Here is a 17,550-nt window from a genome sequence, read left to right on the forward strand (position 1 = left end):
ATATTTATAATTTATATTAACCTTATTAATTAAATTAGGGATAACTTTAATAAAAGCGGTGGAATTTCTTTAAATATAATATATATTATTTTCGTAAACATAAAATTTATTATTTATAAGCCTTAAAACATTTTTATTAGTTATAATTATAAAAATCCTATTATTAAAAATATAAATAAATACTAATTATTTAAATGAATTTTAATAATTTAATACTTATATTTTAAGTCGAATTTTAAATATAACTTAATATTAAAATTTAATAAATATATATAAAAATTTAATAAAAGTGTAATATTTATATTTAAAACGTTTTCGTTAACATTTAAATAATTAAACGTTAATTACGATTTAATTTAAAGGTTTAAATTTAAATTATCCTTATTTTTAAATATAAAAATAAACTTAACAAATTAATTTAAAAGGATTTTATTAATTGCTTTTATAAACTTATATATTTTTATATTAAGCCTTAATTAGATTAAGTGATTTAATTAATATTTTTACGAGATAATTTATTACCGTCGTTTTAACCGGCTTTACGGTTTTATCTTTTTTTATTAACCTTATATAATGTTAATATAAATTTAAAAGTAAAATATTAAAGATAAATTTCACATTTAACTTACGATATATATATATTTTTTTAATTATTTTTAAGCGTAATTTATCCGATATTAACGGCTTAATATAAATATTTATTTTTATTAATTATTTAAGCGCGTTTATATCCGATAATTTTTTTTAAGATATTAAAAATAGGTAAATAATACGCCGTTTTATAGGAAATAACATTTTATTAAAGCAATTTATGTTTAATTATTTTTTTTTTTAATTTTAATTTATATTATTTTTTATTTAACCAATGACGTATAAGCTTTTTTTATCGATATAAAGGTAAAGTGGGACGATAGTGTTATTTAAAATCGTATTTTAAACGGGGTTAACGTCGAAAGTTAAGGCGTATAAAAGAAAGTTTAATCATAGTATATATTAATAATATCCATGTTTTTATTATCGTTAAACGATTTTTTTTAACGTAGTTTTTTAACATGTTTAAATCGATTTAATTTTCCGAATTTAACGATTTATTTATTAAGTTTAAATCGGATAATTTATTATTTAAATCCTTTAAATTTTAAGCTTATTTTTTAAATATTAATAAGACTTATAAATAATTAATTAAATTAACGATTAATTTTATCGTATTAAACGCGATATGATGTCGTTTTATAAGGGTTAGTAAGGGGTTAATTAAAGTGATTTATATTTTATTATTATAAATATCTTTAATTATAAGCGTGTTTACTTAAATATCGAATTTAGTTAAGATATTTTAAAGTTAAGGAATTTTTAGTAAAAATAAGTAATTTTTAGGCTGGTTTTTAAGTTTTATAATTATTTATATGAAACGTTAAATTTTTTATATATCGATATTTAATAACATAAATTTATGAATTTTATATTTTTTTTCGTTTAAGGTTAAAAGGTAAAAAGGTTTCGTAATAAGGTTTTTAAGTAATTTTTACTTTAAATTAAATTATTATATTAATTTATTGGAAATTACGTTTATATCGTTTCTTTAATTAATTTACGTCGATTTAAGTGAAAGTATAATAAATATTATTTTATTTTTTTTTTTAAAATGTAATGTTACATTTAAATAAAAGGAGCGGATTAATTTATATAATAAGTTGTTATTTTTTTTTTAGTATTTTTTGGATGTAATATTATTTAAAATTTTTAAGGAATTAACTCGTGACGGCACCACGATTTGTTTAATCTTTATTACTTTTAATTTTAACGGGTTGGCGGCTTTTAACTTTTTTAAAACGGTTATTTTCCGTGCGATTTATTTTTTAGCTTTTACATTTTTTTGTGTTAAAAAATGTTTAAATTATTTAAACGTTTTAGGGGAGATTTAAAAGAGGTTTATAAGCGTTAAGGAGATTTATATTTTTTTAATTAAGGATTTAAAGTCGAATATCGCTTTTTTATCGAGATTATAAATTTATTAAAAGTTTTTTCGTGGTTTCGTTTCTTTTTTTTTTTTCTTTTTTTCGATAATAATCGGGATAGCTTTAAAGCCGTTCCGGCGACGTTTTAATAACGGCTTATTATATAAGGTTATGTTTAAATATAATGTAAATTTAATAACCTCCTCGCGTAAATTATTTTTTATTATTAAAAGGCTATTTAAAAATATAAGGCTTTTTTTTTTTAAAATTAACGTAAGAAATTATAACTTAAGTTTACCTTTAACTAACGTTTTTAAATTATCGATTTTAAAGTTAAATAATATCTTTTAAACTTTTTAACATATACGCTCATCCTTTTCAAAATATATATAAAGATTAGGTTTATTTAACCTTTATTCCTAAAATTACTAAGGAGAAAAGTCCTAAATTTATTTATAAAATAATTAAATTATATGTGCTTTATATTTATCTAAGGTTAAATTTTCTTTAAAATCAAAAATTATATTATAAGAGTTAAAATTTTAAGCTGTTTTAATTTAATTATTATTTCTTTAAGGAAATAAGATTACCTTTAATGTCGTAGTTTTTTATAAAAGAAATTATTATTTTTTTATTATTAAACATGTTATGAAAATATATTTAAGCTTATCGTAACGAAAGTATATTTTCTTAAATAATCTTAATTAATATAACTTATTTATTATTAAGTTTTTTAACGTTTTTTTTAATGGGATTTTTTTATATTTAATATAGCTTTAGTTATAAGTTAAGTTTTTAAACAAAGTATTTTATAAAAGAAAAGTTAATAATAAAGTGGATAAAGTTATAATAATTATAGTAATGTGAAAAGTGTTAAAGCTGTTAAAAAAGTTAAAAAAAATTAAAGTAATTGAGGGATTTTTTATGTTTAACAAGGTATATTAATGTTTATTACTTTAATTAAGGAAAGGCTAGCATAATCCTATTATTCCTTATAATGTTTATATCAATTAGTGTGTAATAAAAAATAATAAAAAGTTTAATATAAGAAAATATAAGGGGCTTAACGAAGGAAATAAAGGAAAAACCGATATAATAAATGTTATTATATTTAATGTTATTATTTAAAGGTATTATGCTGTTAAAGTTTAATTAATTAATACTTTAATCCGATTAACAATTATCTTCTTTAACATTTCTTATTAAGTTTTAAATTAATAAAATTTCATAATATTATCCTTTTCCTTAATTATTAATTAATAGTTTTAAATAATATTATATATTAATTATAATGATTTATAATTTTAAGTATTTTTATTTATGCACTTAGCTTATAAAATTTAATTTTAAAAGTTATTAATAAAACGATTAATAATTATTTTAAGTATATTTATTTTAAGAGCGGTTAAAGTTAATAATAATATATTTATTTATAACGTTTATTTTTAAGGTTAATTTTAAATTTTTATACGTTTTAAAAGGTTTTATATCCGTGAATAATATACGACAAGTGTCTTATTTTTGCTTTAAGCGAGTTTATTTAAATTAAATATAAGTTAATCGTTTAATTTATTTATTAATGTTATTAAAAATTTATTTTTTAAAGCTTATTTAATATTTATAAAGTCCTTTAATACGGCGATGTCGTTTTTAATTTAATTAAGTGCTTCTTTAAATATTAAGTTATTATTTAAAAAGGTTATAACTTTATTTTTATATTATATATTAATCGTTTATAATATATTAAAAATAAAAAAAATATTATACCTTATATGTTAAAATTGTTATTTTAGGCGGTTTAATTATCTCGTCGTTAATTTACCACTTTTAAAATAATTATATCTTAATAAGTTTAAGACTTAAAAATAATATAAGGTAGTTATTAAATTAATCAAAGTATTTTAAAATAAAGATAAGATAAAGTTTTTAATATTTAATTTTTTATTAATGTATAAATTTATAAGGTTTATAATAAGGTTTATAAGTAATAATATAAAAAATAAGTTTATTAATATATAATAATTAATTTAATGAGATTAATATTATTAAAATTAATAAAATTAACAAAATTAATAATAATTAATTTAAGGAATAATTAACGCTTTAAATATAAAAGATTTTAAGAGAAAAAAAATAATTAATGAAATAATAAAAATTAAAATAAAGAAAAAGGGATTATAATTTATTTCGATAAATTGATTAAAAAGATTAAACTAATAAGGTAATTTATTTAAGGATTTTTTAAATATAAATATAAATAAATTAAATCAAGTAATTTTTAATAATAATATAATTATTAATAAATTTAATAAAATCGATAAAAATTAATTTAAAAGTATTAAAACATTTTTAAAATATTATAATAATATTTTTTACAATAAATTTAAATAAAACGTGTAAGATATTAATGAATGACATTTGTTTAAAACTAAAAAACAGCTTGGACGAAATTACTAGAAAAGATCTATCAATTTCGAATAAATTATGTATTAAAAGAGAGAAAAGGTTTAAAACTAATCCCCGCAGGACAGGCCTTTTACCTGTGTCCTCTTATCTTATCTATAGTAGGTGGCACCTGCCACAGTATCTGTACCCTAGGTGCTATCACTGCTATGAGGGTACCTAAGGTTGTAGTTACTCTTTTTATAAACCTTGGAAGTTTTAAATGGGCCCCTACCTATGTAACCGTGCCTCAGTCAATGTTGCCCGCTCTCACCTCGCCTTATTCTACATATATGTATTCTCTGCCCTTCTCCTCGCCACCTATGTATCTACTTGTATATAGTTACTAGGTACATAATATATAGAATTGGGGAAAGCATTCAAGAACAGACTTTGACGAGTTACACGACAGAAATAATGCTTACATCTCGAAACCAACGGACCACTTACGAGGCCGTGAGCAAGTACCGAGACCTACATACGTGACGCTAGATTGATACCTACATAAAAACCTCAATTACAAGTTACAAGCAGTAACCCCAGAATATCACATGCATCATTGAATGCATCATTGAATGCATCTAACAAGATGCACTAAATCTAACATTTGAACCTTGGAACTTCAATGTTCTACTAGGTAGTAGGTACCGGTCCTACCCAAAACTAGAAGTACCCGACCCGACCCTAGGCTAACCAGATGTGCAATTTACCCTGTTTAGGTACCTCCATAGCCTTAGCAGCTTAGGCGAGGGGCTTATTGTAGTCAATTTGTAGGTACATACATCCTCTACCTTCCTACCTTGTAATTACCTACATCCATATCCATACATTGTATCCACCATCTACGTGATTTACTCCATGGCAGTCCATGCCTACCTACCAACCAACCAACCAACATACCTACCAATATCCAGGTAGTCATGGTACTCTCCAGTATCTCGAAACTCCAGAACAAAGTCATTGACTGAACATCATACAATATCTCTTTGTCGCTTGACTCGTTAAAAAGAGGCTCCCAAAACTCACCTGGGCACCTACACATTTTCGACTTATCGTGCGGTTGAACCAATACCTACTCAACTCAACTCAAGCCAACTCTACGCTCACGAAATTATAATAGCTCACACCTTGTCCCAAGCACAACACCGACCGGAGCGGAGCCCAACCCCCTCCATCCGGTGTATATGCCATGGGGCGACCTCCGGCTTACATATTCATAGTTAGGTATGTGTATAATCGGTTCTGACGTTTTTGCTTCTTGGCCTTCTTGGAATTCTTGACCTTGGAAACTAATCCATATGAACTTATATGTAGGCATGGAAAACGCCTCGACGCCGCCGACAAGCAATGGCATTTGTCTTCGCCTACACCTTATGACCCTCCTTTGACCTATGGCGGATGGACGCAATCTAAAATCGTTGGGGCAAGGATCGCCTCTATCCTACAAGAAAATGGAATAGATGACGAACCTACTACTGCCAGTCAAACACCTTATACGTTCCCTCATAAACAGAAAAAACGTCGTTACAACATTGTAATACATAGCTCACCCTTTCTCCGATGCGTCCAAACCTCTGTTGCCATAGCTGCTGGCCTTGCTTCGAACCCTCCTCCAGCCGCTCCCATCGATAGGTCTCCCTCCCCGAGAAGTTCACAAATATCCCCTTCAAGCTCTGCTACAAGCATACAGCCTCTTGCGTCTACCAATACCAATACAGGCTTGTCACAAGATCCGGCAAACCAGAATGTGCTTGATAGGTCGGTTTTGAGATTGGACCCTTTCCTCGGGGAATGGCTTTCCCCTGACTACTTTGAACACATCACGCCTCCCCCAAAGTCTAGTCTAATGCTGGCAACTGCCAAAGCTGAGCTGTTGCGGCGAGAGAATTACAATGATTATCCTCATTTCTACGCTCGACATGCCCCAAGCACAAACACAAACACTTCCTCTCAACTATGGAGTGCTTCTCCTACTCGAGGAAGCCCTCTAATAACTTCTATGACTCCTGACTCTGATGCCCTTGAAGGCCTCGACGGCCTTTCTGCCCTAAAAGGTGGCCTGCCGCGAGTTAGGAGTGAGTCTGTCGGAACCTTAGACCCGAAAGCAGCACAGAAGCTTTCTCATCCCTTAGACCCGAGTTGTAATTCGGGATACATAGCTCCAATTCCTGCTTATGCTCTCTCTACCTCTGAGCCCATACCCAAGGGGTACGTAGCGCATGCTCGTGACGCTTGTGTTGACATCGACTACCAGTGGGATTCCAGTAGAGACAACCTTGGCTGGGGAGACGGTGGCGTATTGCCCGAGGAATGGGCGGCAATGCACCAGAGGTTCAGAAAGGGGCTCAACCGATTAGTTGAGTGGTACAGCACTACAGAAAATCCAGGAGAAATGGTGACTAAAACAGTTTCGAACCGAAACCCCATCAAGCCACCAGCCGGAGAGGAGAGTGACATTAGCAGTTTGCCAGCCGAAAGTGATCAGGAAGTTGAGACAGAAAATGTCGTGGTTCTTGTTTCACACGGTGCTGGCTGCAACGCCCTCATTGGCGCCCTCACACAGCAGCCTGTACTTATCGATGTCGGAATGTCGTCTATTACAATGGCACAACGAAAACCGCATTTTGACCATGATCTCGATCCCAGTATTTATAAGAAGGTACCAGCTTCACTCGAAGAGCCTCTACTTACCAAGCAACCCACCATGGCAGAAATATTCGAGCTGAAATTGTTCGCAAATACCGAGCATCTTCATTCTGCGGCTACTCCACCTGCGGTTAGCCGTTCAGCTTCTGCTGGTGGCCGTAACCCACGTGGTCGTTATGGTAACGGGTTTCCTTCGGCATTGAAAGATATCAACTTTGGCGCCTCCTTATACGGGGGCTCGCCATCAGGAAGCCGAAGTAACTCACTAAATGCCTCTCTTGGGAGCATGCGAAGGGGATCACCAGTATTGGCATCATCTATATGGCCTCCGCCCAATCACGTAGGGTCCGGGGGCATAACAGTTGGTAGCGGGGTCACTAGTTTCTCATCAACTCGGCCGAGTCGTCCAGGCTCAAGTGGCTTATGGGCACCGCCAAACCAAGAGGACGATCTAACGGAGAAAGTAACGCCAACGCCATTTCCATTGCTACCCAGCCATGACGAGGAAAATGAGACAAAGGAGACAAATGGCAAGGATATCCCCAAAGTACAGGAGCAAGAGTCTAGTTCTAACGACATGGTGTCTGCGCCATCGCCCAAGAAAGGGATATTAACTCCAAGACCACAAACTTCGCAGGGCGAAGAACGAGATAAATTTGATGGGGATGCTGTTCCCCAGCTTTGGGCCGGTGTGGGCAATGGGGGCCTCTGGAGTGTCCCGCGACCTCCAGGTGAGGCTGAGCGGATTCGGGATTTCACCTCCTCGAAAAGACGCTGGACCGTTAACGAGCGATGAACGTTCAGGCTATACCTATCTGCCTACCTAAGTATCTACTCCACTTTACACAACATTCATCCTTCATCTCTTCTTACCCATCACAGTGCCGAGGTCCCTACATTATGGCCCCTCACTTGGTAGCGTCTGGCGTTAGTATGGTTCTTGGGCATATCCAGAGGAAAAATATTGGGCGGTCATTTTTATTTATCTATCGATATATATATTTCTTTACTTGATTTACTCCTAAACCCCCCTTCAGGCAGAGGCGATACCCATCATTCGCGGCGAGCTACATACCTAGTTGAACCTGTGCTCTTTTATTATAATTTAGGAGTCTTTTCTTTTGGGAATAAGATTTCCTCGTAGTTTGATACTTGTACGTTTTCTAAAACTAAAAAAGCGATATTCACGGGACAGGTTGGGTTCATATTGTTGTAATTGTATTGCATATTGCATATTCGCTAGGTTAGGCTAATAAGCATCTATCCAGCTATCATCTAATGGAGGCATAAATTCCATAATTACCTACATACGAATTACTGAAAAAAAAAAGATGAGCTACTGTGTTCAGAAAGTACACTGAGCATCCGCTCGTCGTGATCATAGATATCTAGGTAGGATAGGGGGTTAGGTAGGTATTGATCACATCACATCACATTACATTAGGTTACATTACAACATTGAAGGCAGAGAGAGAGAAAGAGCATGGTTGGTCAGGCTTTGTGCGTTAGGTAGGTATTGTACAACAGGTACAATAACGCAGCTATGTACCTAGGCATGTACCTAGCTGTCGAGGAAATAATACTCCAAGGTTAGGTAGGTAGGTAGGTAGGTAGGTAGGTACTCTCTCTTCTCTTTCTCTGTTGCTTGTAAGATGATCTATCTAGTTTCTAGAACTTCATCAACGTCAATGAACATGAATGAAATGGCCTCATGTCATGCCATATCACATCATATCCTCTTCTTCTGAAACGCCTTTTTTTAAAAAAAAAAAAAGGGGGGTATGCAAATCCCCTCCACGCCTGCTTGCTGTGCTTGCACAATAAATTCTAGACTAGGACATAGTTATGCCCGCCCGACTCTATCTAGCTCCTTCGTTGTTTGTGTGTGTATGGTTCGTTCTCTAAAGGCCAGGTAGGTATGCTGAGAGAGAGAGAGATGGAGGCTTATTTCCTCATTCTCCTTCAACCCTCTTCATCGATCGACGATCGATCTATTTATTGGTCCGTCGTCCGTCCTCAGCTCCACCACGACTCTTGTAGCCTTTAATTAGGTATCGGAGCTTTGCGATCCATCCACCTCGATCAAAGTAGTTGGACTAGCGTCGCCTGTGATGATAATGATGGTTTTGGCGAAAGCTTTCCATTCCAGGCTAGGTATGCTTAACTGAAGAACTTATTCATAGCCTGGTGCGCCAGCTCCACGCCCAGGAACGTCGCGGCATTAGCGGGCACCGCCCTCGCGAGAGCCGGCCCGAACCCAGGGAAGAAAGCCTTGAAGCCGCCTCGGCCGTACACCTCGCGGAACACGCTGCTGACGCTCATCTTGGTCTCGGACGTCTGCAGGCGGCTCTTGACGGTGTCGATGGGGAACACGGGGATCCACATGGCCACTCCGGCGGCGCCGCCCGCCGCCGTGATCGCGAGCAGGCTCATGTCTCCCTTGGGCTTGCCCGTGACCGGGTCGAGAGGCGTCAGTTTGCGCTTAATGTACTCGTAGGTGGCGAAATACAAGGCTGAGCCAGGGGCATCGCGGGCAAGTGTGGCAGCGCTGCCACGGAATAGGGAGCGCGGGCCGCCCTCTTTGAGTAGTTGGCGTGCGGCGTCGTAACTGCCTTTGTACTTGGGCTCCTCGCCAGGCTTCAGTCGCTGACTCTGGACCTGTAGGATAACCTTGACACGCTCAACGGGAGCGGTGATAAGAGTTTGAGGAAACGCGCTGAAAGCACCGGCAAGGGTGACCTGCGCGATAGAGAGGGACCCTGTGGGGGACGGGGGGGACACCGAGGTCACGAGTTGTTTCCCGAGGTCATAACCCCAGAATGATACGGCGACTATATTCTCAAACCATGAGCGAAATTGTCCAAAGAGTGTGAATTTTTAACCTGTCGATAGACTCCCAGTTCAAAGGGAAAGAAAGGGAATAAAATGAGAAAGAAAGGGGAGCTTACACATAGGCGTGACGCCGAGTAAGGGCGCGCTGACCCCGGCATATAGACCCCTCCGTAGGCCGTCCTTCGCAACACTTTTCCTCACGACATCCATTGCCGAAGAGTAGACGCCCTTGTCCGAAGTCTGCAGGCGAACCTTGACGAGATCGAAAGGGTGGCCGACAATGACAGCACAGACACCGCCGAAGCCGCCGGCGACAAAAGACCGTATTTGAGACGCGAAGCTGCTGGTAGCGGCCTTGGCCTCGGCCTTCAGCTCAGCCTTCAGCTCATCTTTGGTCTCCGGGATGTGTGGTAGGTGGTTGGCGACTGGGGCAGGCAACGATGCATGCAGCTTCTCGTTAATGCCTGTGTGCTGCTGCTCATTGGGGGCCATATTGGTGGTTTTCTGGCTGGCCTAGCTTGAGGGAGAACTTGCTTGTTCCTTCTGCTGCTAGGTATTCTCTGCTGGACCTCAACAGGTAACCGGGAAAGTCAGCTTTCAGGTTGAGTGTAGACGGTCGTTTTGCTCGAAGCTCGGAGTTATTCCTGTAGCGCCAATGTACAATATCTTTTGTACCCTTTTTCTTTTCTTTTCTTCTTCTTGCGCCCAGGTTCTTGACTTGGGGAATAATGTCAAGAGTGTCAGTCGTGATTTACTCCGTAAAGGGTGAAGGGCAACTCGAGGGAATTAAATTATTGAGAAGGTTAAGTACCTTAGGTATGCACTATGTAATATTTTTGGTATTGCATTTCGGCAAAGAGAGACAGAGCCGAGTAACGTCAGAAGCAACTGCAGATTGAAACCTCGGTAGAGTACATAGGTACCTGGCAGTACCAGGTACCTAGTACCATTTACATAACTACATGTATGTAGTACGCAAGACCCGCACGCTTCTTGTGAATATGTACACTTCACATAGTACTAGGTTAGGTAGGTATTCTCACAAATGCCTCAGCCAAGTCGGTTCAATGGAAGAGCAGGTACTATGGTAGGTATGTAGAGGTAGTAGGTGTGAGAAGTTCTATTTTGTAATAACTAACATGACCCCGCTATCAACATTGAAAGTATATCACTGCCATGAATATTGGCGTCGACATCTGGAGTTTCTCCTCGTGTCCGAAACTAGTGCTACCAGGTATATGTATACGTACATAGTACTAACTTACATACATGTACATAAGATCAGATATCAGATAGTGTAACATCAAATGTACTAAATGCCCGGTACTAGACGCCGGCACAAGCCGTCGTACCTGGCCCAACACCGCCCGCGCGTGCACCAATTCTGCATATGTGCACCAGTGACCTACATATCCATGGATGCACATACCATGAAACGTACGTCATAATCATATGCCAAAAATCTTCAACAAATCTACCTACGGTACGCCACGAGAATATATGTACTGTATATTTTTTCTTCATTTGCTCCTTTGAAAAGTTCCATATAATAGCACTTATCCCAAAAACATGTATATACAGAACGTAGGTAGAATAAGTATATCCTGGGTATAGTCATCCCTCGTCTTCTCCTATCATCTTCATCCCTTCCCTTCCCCTCCCTTCCCTTCTTTTTGACCTAGCATTCCTAATCAATAGCACTCTTGTGTCCAATTCAAAATGTTGCAGGCCATCCATCCGTCCGTCCGTCACAACACCACGTGCTCTCAAAAATCAAGGTGATGCTTACCACATAGCACTTTCGTCTTTCGTCAAGACCTTGTTTGGCATGTAATTACATCAGCATTCAAACTCATCTCTCGACTCAGTATGTTTTAGGAGACACAGCCGCGAGTCGACCCATCCCACACCAACATGTCGGGTCACCTTCTCGCTCCATCTGTATCGTGAGCTCAACTCCATGTTTGGCCAAGTAGTTCTGAACCCTATCTCGAACATCCTCTAGATCCGCACCCCGGACCGCCGCCACGTGTATCACCCCTAAGAGCCTACTTCCAGACTCACTACCGGCCCCATCATCTACCCAAAATTTGGGGACCGAATACCCGGCAACACCCCGTTGATTTGTGATCTCGGACAGAGTGTTGCGGAGATTGTATTCAGTATCCGCCGGGATCGTCAATAGCAAGCGTTGGGCCGATGACTTCACCAGTGGTATCGCAGTAATAAGAATCAGGTACGCAATCAAGAAGGATGCCAGCGGATCCCAGCCAGCCCACGGGAAAAGATATGTCAAGACTGTGGACGCAATGACCGAAGCACTTCCAAGAGTATCCGCGAGAATATGTAAATAAATCCCGTGCATATTTTCGTTGCCATGATCGTGATGAGCATGACCATGACTATGGCCGTGTTCGTGCTTGTGTTCGTGTTCGTGCTCGTGCTCGTGCTCGTGCTCATGTTCATGTTCATGCCCGTGCTCATGGTGCGAGCTACAGTCGTGGTTCTCGTGGACTTTCTCATGCGCATGGGCGTGACCATGTGAATGATCGTGGCCGTGGTCGTGGCCGTGATGATGGCCATGAGAGCCAAAGGCGAATATGCCTAGTAGATTTACTATCAACCCCAGAGTGCTGACGATGAAAAGCTCTCGAAGTCTCTTAGTTTCTCGGCCCTCCAACAGTCGTTCAAACCCTTCAAACATAATCTCAAGACTAATCAATCTGGAAAAAGGAATTAGCTAAAGGTTTGTATATGCAGGAAACAATGTTTACATTAAAAAGACGCCATTCGCGAATCCACTCAGCGTCTCGATCTTCCCAAAACCATAGGGAAACCTCTCACTAGGTGGCCATTTACTCATGACAGACGCGAGCAAGCCCACTGCTAAAGCTACACAGTCAAAGAACATGTGTATGCTGTCGCTAAGAAGCCCTAGGGAGTCGGTCAGATAACCGTAAACGGCTTGAACAGCCATGAACGAAAAATTGACTCTGGCAGAAAAGGCATTAGTATGATTCGAAGACACAAGCAATTTATTTGGGATCGTACCCCATAAAATAAAAGATACGACGCGAATCCTTCTCGGTCATGATAGCATGTATCAATGGCCACCTCGATGTGTAGGGGAGCAGCAACGCCGTGAATTTCGAATAGCCCACTCCATGCGAATGGTGATGATCATCGTGCTTGTGCCCGTGCTCGTCCAAAACATCAGAACCAGGGGCGTCGTAGCCAAGGTTCTTTGGCACGTCTAGCATATCATGCTTCTGAGGATTAGCCGAGTCTCCGGGGTTTTGTCTTAAGGGCGACGGCCGGTTTTCTCGTCTTTGAAGAGGTAAGAGCGAATTCGCCTGGTATTGCGTTATATTTTGCCGAGCCTGCGCCTGAAAATCATGGTCGACATGATGGTCGTGGTCATGTTCGTGGTCATGATCATGTTCGTGGTCGTGGTTGTGGTCGTGGTTGAAGACCTGCCTTTGGCCTGGGAGAGATCGATTGGATCTAGAGTGGCCAAAGGACGAGGGCGAGTGGGGGAGGGAGGGGGAGCGGGAATGCGAATGCGAATGACCGTGATTGTGCAGTACCGGAGGTTGGGGTAGCGCGTACGAGGATGCCATGTTGTCGTGTAATGGTCTACACGCCGCCTAGCTCCGTAAGCAGTGACAATACTTAAAGAGTGCCGAAGGCTCGGTTTATTCGCAGTTTTATCGTCGCATGAGGGTTAGGATACGAAAAACTAGTTAAGGAAGTCTCAATTGGCAACCTATAGCTACCCCAATGGGCAGAATTGCTCTATGGTTGCTTGGTGGATATCTGAGGAGTGCCCAGATTACCCAGGGTAGGCAATGGCGAATGGATCGTGTTTGTGCGTGTTGGTGGCGAGTGGCCTGGTTACGGGAAGAGGTTTCTAGTAGACACTAAGTAGGTCAAGTGGTATATGTAGATGTAGATGTAGATGTAGATGTATGTAGAAACAGCGACTTTTGTCAAAGAAAAAGATTAAACGCCAATCCAATGATAATGGGGAAGAGACATGGTGGCATCTTGTATGCGATAGAAATAATGGAGATAAATTGGAAGATACGATACCGGAAAGAAGGTCGACTTGACCCTACTAGTGACCCTAGTGACCCTAGTCCCTGAATGCGGTTCCTTATTGATTAATGTTTCCTCTTTCCGATCTTGTCCAAGTCCCAATCTATGATGCAGATTATAGTGGGCCCATCTACTCTTCTCCGCACAGATATGTACAACAATACAGTAAGATTATTACTATGGACCTTGACACTGTGTGCACCTTACATAACAGGCTTATGTAGTTATTGTACAAGTACATGTAACTACTAGGTAAGCTTCAACATTGAATGCTGTCAAACATCAGCTATCAACTTCAACGCTACATAGAATAAAAGTCCGAAACCTGGAGGAGCGACTTAAAGTATACCGATGATATATCAATTTTATGATATCAATTCTAACCAGAACTACATGAAATCAAGGCTAAAACGAATTACATAAATGCACGGAGAGTGATTATGTACTTAGTACTATGTACCTAGTAGTACACCAAATCAGATCGCGAAAACATCCAGGAGGCCACATGAGGCCACATCAACACACACAATAGCCCAGTCACCGTTCAGATTTGTGGGTGAATTATAACAGTCATTCCGCCAAAAAAAAAAAAAAATCATATTTCTCAATTTTATATCCGAATCTCAATGTAAAATTTTCAATTTTTTTTTATCGCCGGCCCCGAAGACAAGACACCGCTGTCTTACTACTCCGCAATGGCGTATCTAGCCATAGTCTTATCCTTCACCGCGGTAGGATTACTACTCGGCCTCGTCGTAGTGTTAACAATGCTCCCCTCCCGTTACGTAAAAAAACACTCACCCACCGCATCCAAGGAGGAATCTGCCGTTTCTGTGCAAGTCCTGGTCCTAGGAGATATCGGCCGGAGCCCACGCATGCAGTATCACGCGCTGAGTATTGCTAGACACGGCGGAAGCGTTGACCTCATTGGATACCTTGGTATATCTCCTTTTTGACCCCTCCCCCCTTTTTTTAATAAGCAGCTTGACTAAACCATTACACAGAATCAACCCCTCACCCAGATCTTCTCTCCAACCCACGGATCAAGATCTACCCACTAGCAACCCCCCCAAGCCTGCTAAAGTCCAGCTCTCTCCCATTCATTATCTCCGGGCCCCTGAAAGTGCTATGGCAGATCTGGACTCTGGTCCACGTCCTGGGGTACCAGACCCCGCCAGCACGGTGGCTTCTAGTCCAGAACCCGCCGTCCATCCCTACTCTCGCCATCGCGCTTCTCGTCTCCATCCTGCGCAACACGCATCTCATGATCGACTGGCACAACTACGGCTGGACGATCCTCGCCGGGACCAAGGGGCGCAACCACCCCTTCGTCCAGATTTCGAAGGCGTACGAGTGCGCCTTGGGCCAGGCGGCACCGACTGCCAACGTCACCGTCACGCATGCCATGAAGCGGCAGCTCGAACGGGCCCCTTATAACGTGACCGCGCCCATTCATGTCCTCCATGACCGCCCAGCCGCTATTTTCCACCCCCTGAAGTCATTGTCGGATCGCAAGGACTTCCTCGAAAGGCTACCAGAGACGCGAGATTTCGCCTCCAACATTTTGGCAGGCGACACGCGGCTCATAGTGAGCAGCACCTCCTGGACACCCGACGAGGATTTCTCACTCTTACTGGACGCGCTGGTCACGTATGCGAAACAACCACAACAACAACAACAACAACAACAACAAGATACATCGTGTCCCATCATTGCCATCATAACGGGGAAAGGCCCACAGAAAGCATTCTACGAGGGAAAAATTCGCGAATTACAGAAAACCGGGCGATTACCTAATATCCGTATACTCACGGCCTGGCTCAGCATGGAAGACTACGCCAACCTCCTCCGCTGCGCCGACCTAGGAATCTGTCTGCACATGTCTAGCTCGGGCGTCGACCTGCCGATGAAGGTCGTGGATATGTTCGGGTCTGGGTTGCCAGTCGCAGCATACTCGGGATACGAGAGCTTTGACGAGCTGGTCAAGGAAGGGGTTAACGGGCTTGGGTTTGAGACCGCAGACAAGCTCGCTGCTATCTTGAAGAGATTATTCAGCAACGAAGGTCTGGCCGAGCTGCGGACTTTGGGCGAAGGCGCTAAGAAGGAGAGTAATCTGCGATGGGACGAGGAATGGGACCGAATACTAGGGCGTGTGCTTGGGGTCATGGACTGAAGCAAAATCATCAAAAGTTCGGAAAAAAAAGTTAGACAAAATATTGGCTTAAATTAAGATGCATGAGAAGGATGATGACCCCCATGTTGTATGAACGCCTTTAACTATGCTGGATAAACCAACAGGATGCTTAATTCGAGAAGACAGGCCCCGATCCGAAACTCCATCCCTAGGTAAAGTAGCTCCTGTTGGTCAAATCACAAATCGCTGATGCTTCGAATGTTGCTGGTATGTGGTTGTTGATACTTTGTTCCCCCTTCGATTGCCTAATCTTCACCTAGACTTTCCCTAACACACTTCCTCACTCGCTTCCGGAATTCTTTGGGTCCGCCTTCGCGCTCGGCACGCAAAAGCTTCGCGGCGTCCAAGTTGGCCGGGCTCTCGTCGTTGGGCTCATTAAACAAACTGAGAACGCTCAGGAGGATCGTCTCGGGGGTCTGCACGGGACTCCACCGCTCGGCGGCGCTTTCGTAGCCGTACTTGTCTTCCTCCGGTGGGTGCAGGATCGAGATGCACAGTTCACCGTTAGGGTAGATGTTCGGGTGGAAGGGCACAGGGTTCTGGAAGACAATCGTGGGAGGCATGTGGGGGTATTCGGGGGGGAAGGTCATGACGGCGTGGAAGGAGGCGCCTAGTTATCGTCATGACTTAGTATACATATATGTGTAGTTACATACAAATGCTAAAGTTCAAAACATACCACCGTAGTATTTGCAGTCGTCGTTTATCATGAGGGATATATTCCATTCGAAGACGTTGCTCTCGTTGACCAGGCCGACTGATATTCCCGAAGGATCGTCAGACGTGTGTATCTCCTTGAGCTGCCGCTGGAGCAGTCGGGCAGCTCCGGTGACCTGTGTCGACGACGTAGCCCTGGAGGCCGACATTGTGTGTGTGTGTGTGTGTGTGTATGTGTTGGGTGATACAATAGTCGGACGGGAACGCAGAATGCTGTGCAACAGCGACGGACGGAAAGAAGGGCGAAGCCAAGTACGCCGTTCGTAGACCAAATAATATTTGCGCTTGAGAAAGCTGGCCCGTTTTTGATTGGGAAGATGGATCGCGAGGATCGAATTGAGAATGGAGTGTACGATAATAGATTGAGATTTATAAGATCTAGTATTTCTAATTGTTACTGTTGTATCTAAGGTGAGATATGTATACTCAACGGTTGGAGCGAAACGGTTGGAATGACTGGTGTTGGTTGTATGGGTTTGGTGGTTTCCAGATTGCTAACAGTGAATCCGTCGCGGGGGATTTCGCAATCGATACTACCTAGTATTAGTCGTAGTTACTTCAAGCATGTACTGTGTACGTAAGTCTAGCAGCAGTGGGGAAATCGGAATCCAATCATGATGATATGTACGTACATACTGCGTACCTACCAGTCCTGACTGTCCT

The 17,550-nt window shown here is 40.4% G+C and overlaps 5 protein-coding genes across 5 annotated transcripts; 2 read left to right on the forward strand and 3 right to left on the reverse strand.

Moving 5' to 3' along the window:
- Positions 1 to 5,048: 5,048 nt before the first annotated feature.
- Positions 5,049 to 8,387, forward strand: GGS25DRAFT_493979 (uncharacterized protein). Its single transcript, XM_049261307.1, has 2 exons — positions 5,049 to 5,624; positions 5,715 to 8,387. The coding sequence occupies exons 1-2, from the start codon at positions 5,590 to 5,592 to the stop codon at positions 7,840 to 7,842; spliced, it is 2,163 nt and encodes a 720-aa protein (XP_049115380.1). The 5' UTR covers positions 5,049 to 5,589; the 3' UTR covers positions 7,843 to 8,387.
- A 252-nt stretch (positions 8,388 to 8,639) lies between these two features.
- On the reverse strand, positions 8,640 to 11,006 carry GGS25DRAFT_493983 (mitochondrial carrier domain-containing protein). The gene is made up of 3 exons (XM_049261308.1): positions 10,690 to 11,006; positions 9,995 to 10,595; positions 8,640 to 9,877 (listed from the first exon to the last, which is right to left on the reverse strand). The coding sequence occupies exons 2-3, from the start codon at positions 10,368 to 10,370 to the stop codon at positions 9,207 to 9,209; spliced, it is 1,047 nt and encodes a 348-aa protein (XP_049115381.1). The 5' UTR covers positions 10,371 to 10,595; positions 10,690 to 11,006; the 3' UTR covers positions 8,640 to 9,206.
- Positions 11,007 to 11,604: 598 nt separating this feature from the next.
- On the reverse strand, positions 11,605 to 13,682 carry GGS25DRAFT_315172 (cation efflux protein). The gene is made up of 3 exons (XM_049257758.1): positions 12,930 to 13,682; positions 12,653 to 12,871; positions 11,605 to 12,601 (listed from the first exon to the last, which is right to left on the reverse strand). Exons 1-3 carry the CDS (start codon positions 13,496 to 13,498, stop codon positions 11,743 to 11,745), a joined length of 1,647 nt encoding a protein of 548 aa, XP_049115382.1. The 5' UTR covers positions 13,499 to 13,682; the 3' UTR covers positions 11,605 to 11,742.
- An 819-nt stretch (positions 13,683 to 14,501) lies between these two features.
- Positions 14,502 to 16,282, forward strand: GGS25DRAFT_315191 (glycosyltransferase family 33 protein). The gene is made up of 2 exons (XM_049257759.1): positions 14,502 to 14,915; positions 14,981 to 16,282. Exons 1-2 carry the CDS (start codon positions 14,672 to 14,674, stop codon positions 16,147 to 16,149), a joined length of 1,413 nt encoding a protein of 470 aa, XP_049115383.1. The 5' UTR covers positions 14,502 to 14,671; the 3' UTR covers positions 16,150 to 16,282.
- GGS25DRAFT_315206 (ubiquitin-conjugating enzyme E2) lies at positions 16,283 to 17,164 on the reverse strand. Its single transcript, XM_049257760.1, has 2 exons — positions 16,850 to 17,164; positions 16,283 to 16,780 (listed from the first exon to the last, which is right to left on the reverse strand). The coding sequence occupies exons 1-2, from the start codon at positions 17,034 to 17,036 to the stop codon at positions 16,416 to 16,418; spliced, it is 552 nt and encodes a 183-aa protein (XP_049115384.1). The 5' UTR covers positions 17,037 to 17,164; the 3' UTR covers positions 16,283 to 16,415.
- Positions 17,165 to 17,550: the final 386 nt, after the last annotated feature.

The sequence above is a fragment of the Hypoxylon fragiforme genome, assembly GCF_022984875.1.
Source record: "Hypoxylon fragiforme strain CBS 206.31 chromosome Unknown GGS25scaffold_6, whole genome shotgun sequence".
NCBI lineage: Eukaryota > Fungi > Ascomycota > Sordariomycetes > Xylariales > Hypoxylaceae > Hypoxylon > Hypoxylon fragiforme.

Excerpts from the sequence above, each read along its gene's own strand:
- GGS25DRAFT_315191 (XM_049257759.1), top strand. The coding sequence starts at position 14,672 with ATGGCGTATCTAGCCATAGTCTTATCCTTCACCGCGGTAGGATTACTA. Across the intron at positions 14,916-14,980 it reads TGACCTCATTGGATACCTTG|AATCAACCCCTCACCCAGAT; the intron begins GTATATCTCCTT and ends ACCATTACACAG.
- GGS25DRAFT_315172 (XM_049257758.1), bottom strand. The coding sequence starts at position 13,498 with ATGGCATCCTCGTACGCGCTACCCCAACCTCCGGTACTGCACAATCAC. Across the intron at positions 12,872-12,929 it reads CGTATCTTTTATTTTATGGG|AGTCAATTTTTCGTTCATGG; the intron begins GTACGATCCCAA and ends CTTTTCTGCCAG. Across the intron at positions 12,602-12,652 it reads GCGAATGGCGTCTTTTTAAT|ATTGATTAGTCTTGAGATTA; the intron begins GTAAACATTGTT and ends TCCTTTTTCCAG.
- GGS25DRAFT_315206 (XM_049257760.1), bottom strand. The coding sequence starts at position 17,036 with ATGTCGGCCTCCAGGGCTACGTCGTCGACACAGGTCACCGGAGCTGCC. Across the intron at positions 16,781-16,849 it reads CGACTGCAAATACTACGGTG|GCGCCTCCTTCCACGCCGTC; the intron begins GTATGTTTTGAA and ends GACGATAACTAG.
- GGS25DRAFT_493979 (XM_049261307.1), top strand. The coding sequence starts at position 5,590 with ATGGGGCGACCTCCGGCTTACATATTCATAGTTAG. Across the intron at positions 5,625-5,714 it reads GCTTACATATTCATAGTTAG|GCATGGAAAACGCCTCGACG; the intron begins GTATGTGTATAA and ends ACTTATATGTAG.
- GGS25DRAFT_493983 (XM_049261308.1), bottom strand. The coding sequence starts at position 10,370 with ATGGCCCCCAATGAGCAGCAGCACACAGGCATTAACGAGAAGCTGCAT. Across the intron at positions 9,878-9,994 it reads ACTCGGCGTCACGCCTATGT|TCGCCGTATCATTCTGGGGT; the intron begins GTAAGCTCCCCT and ends TTGAGAATATAG.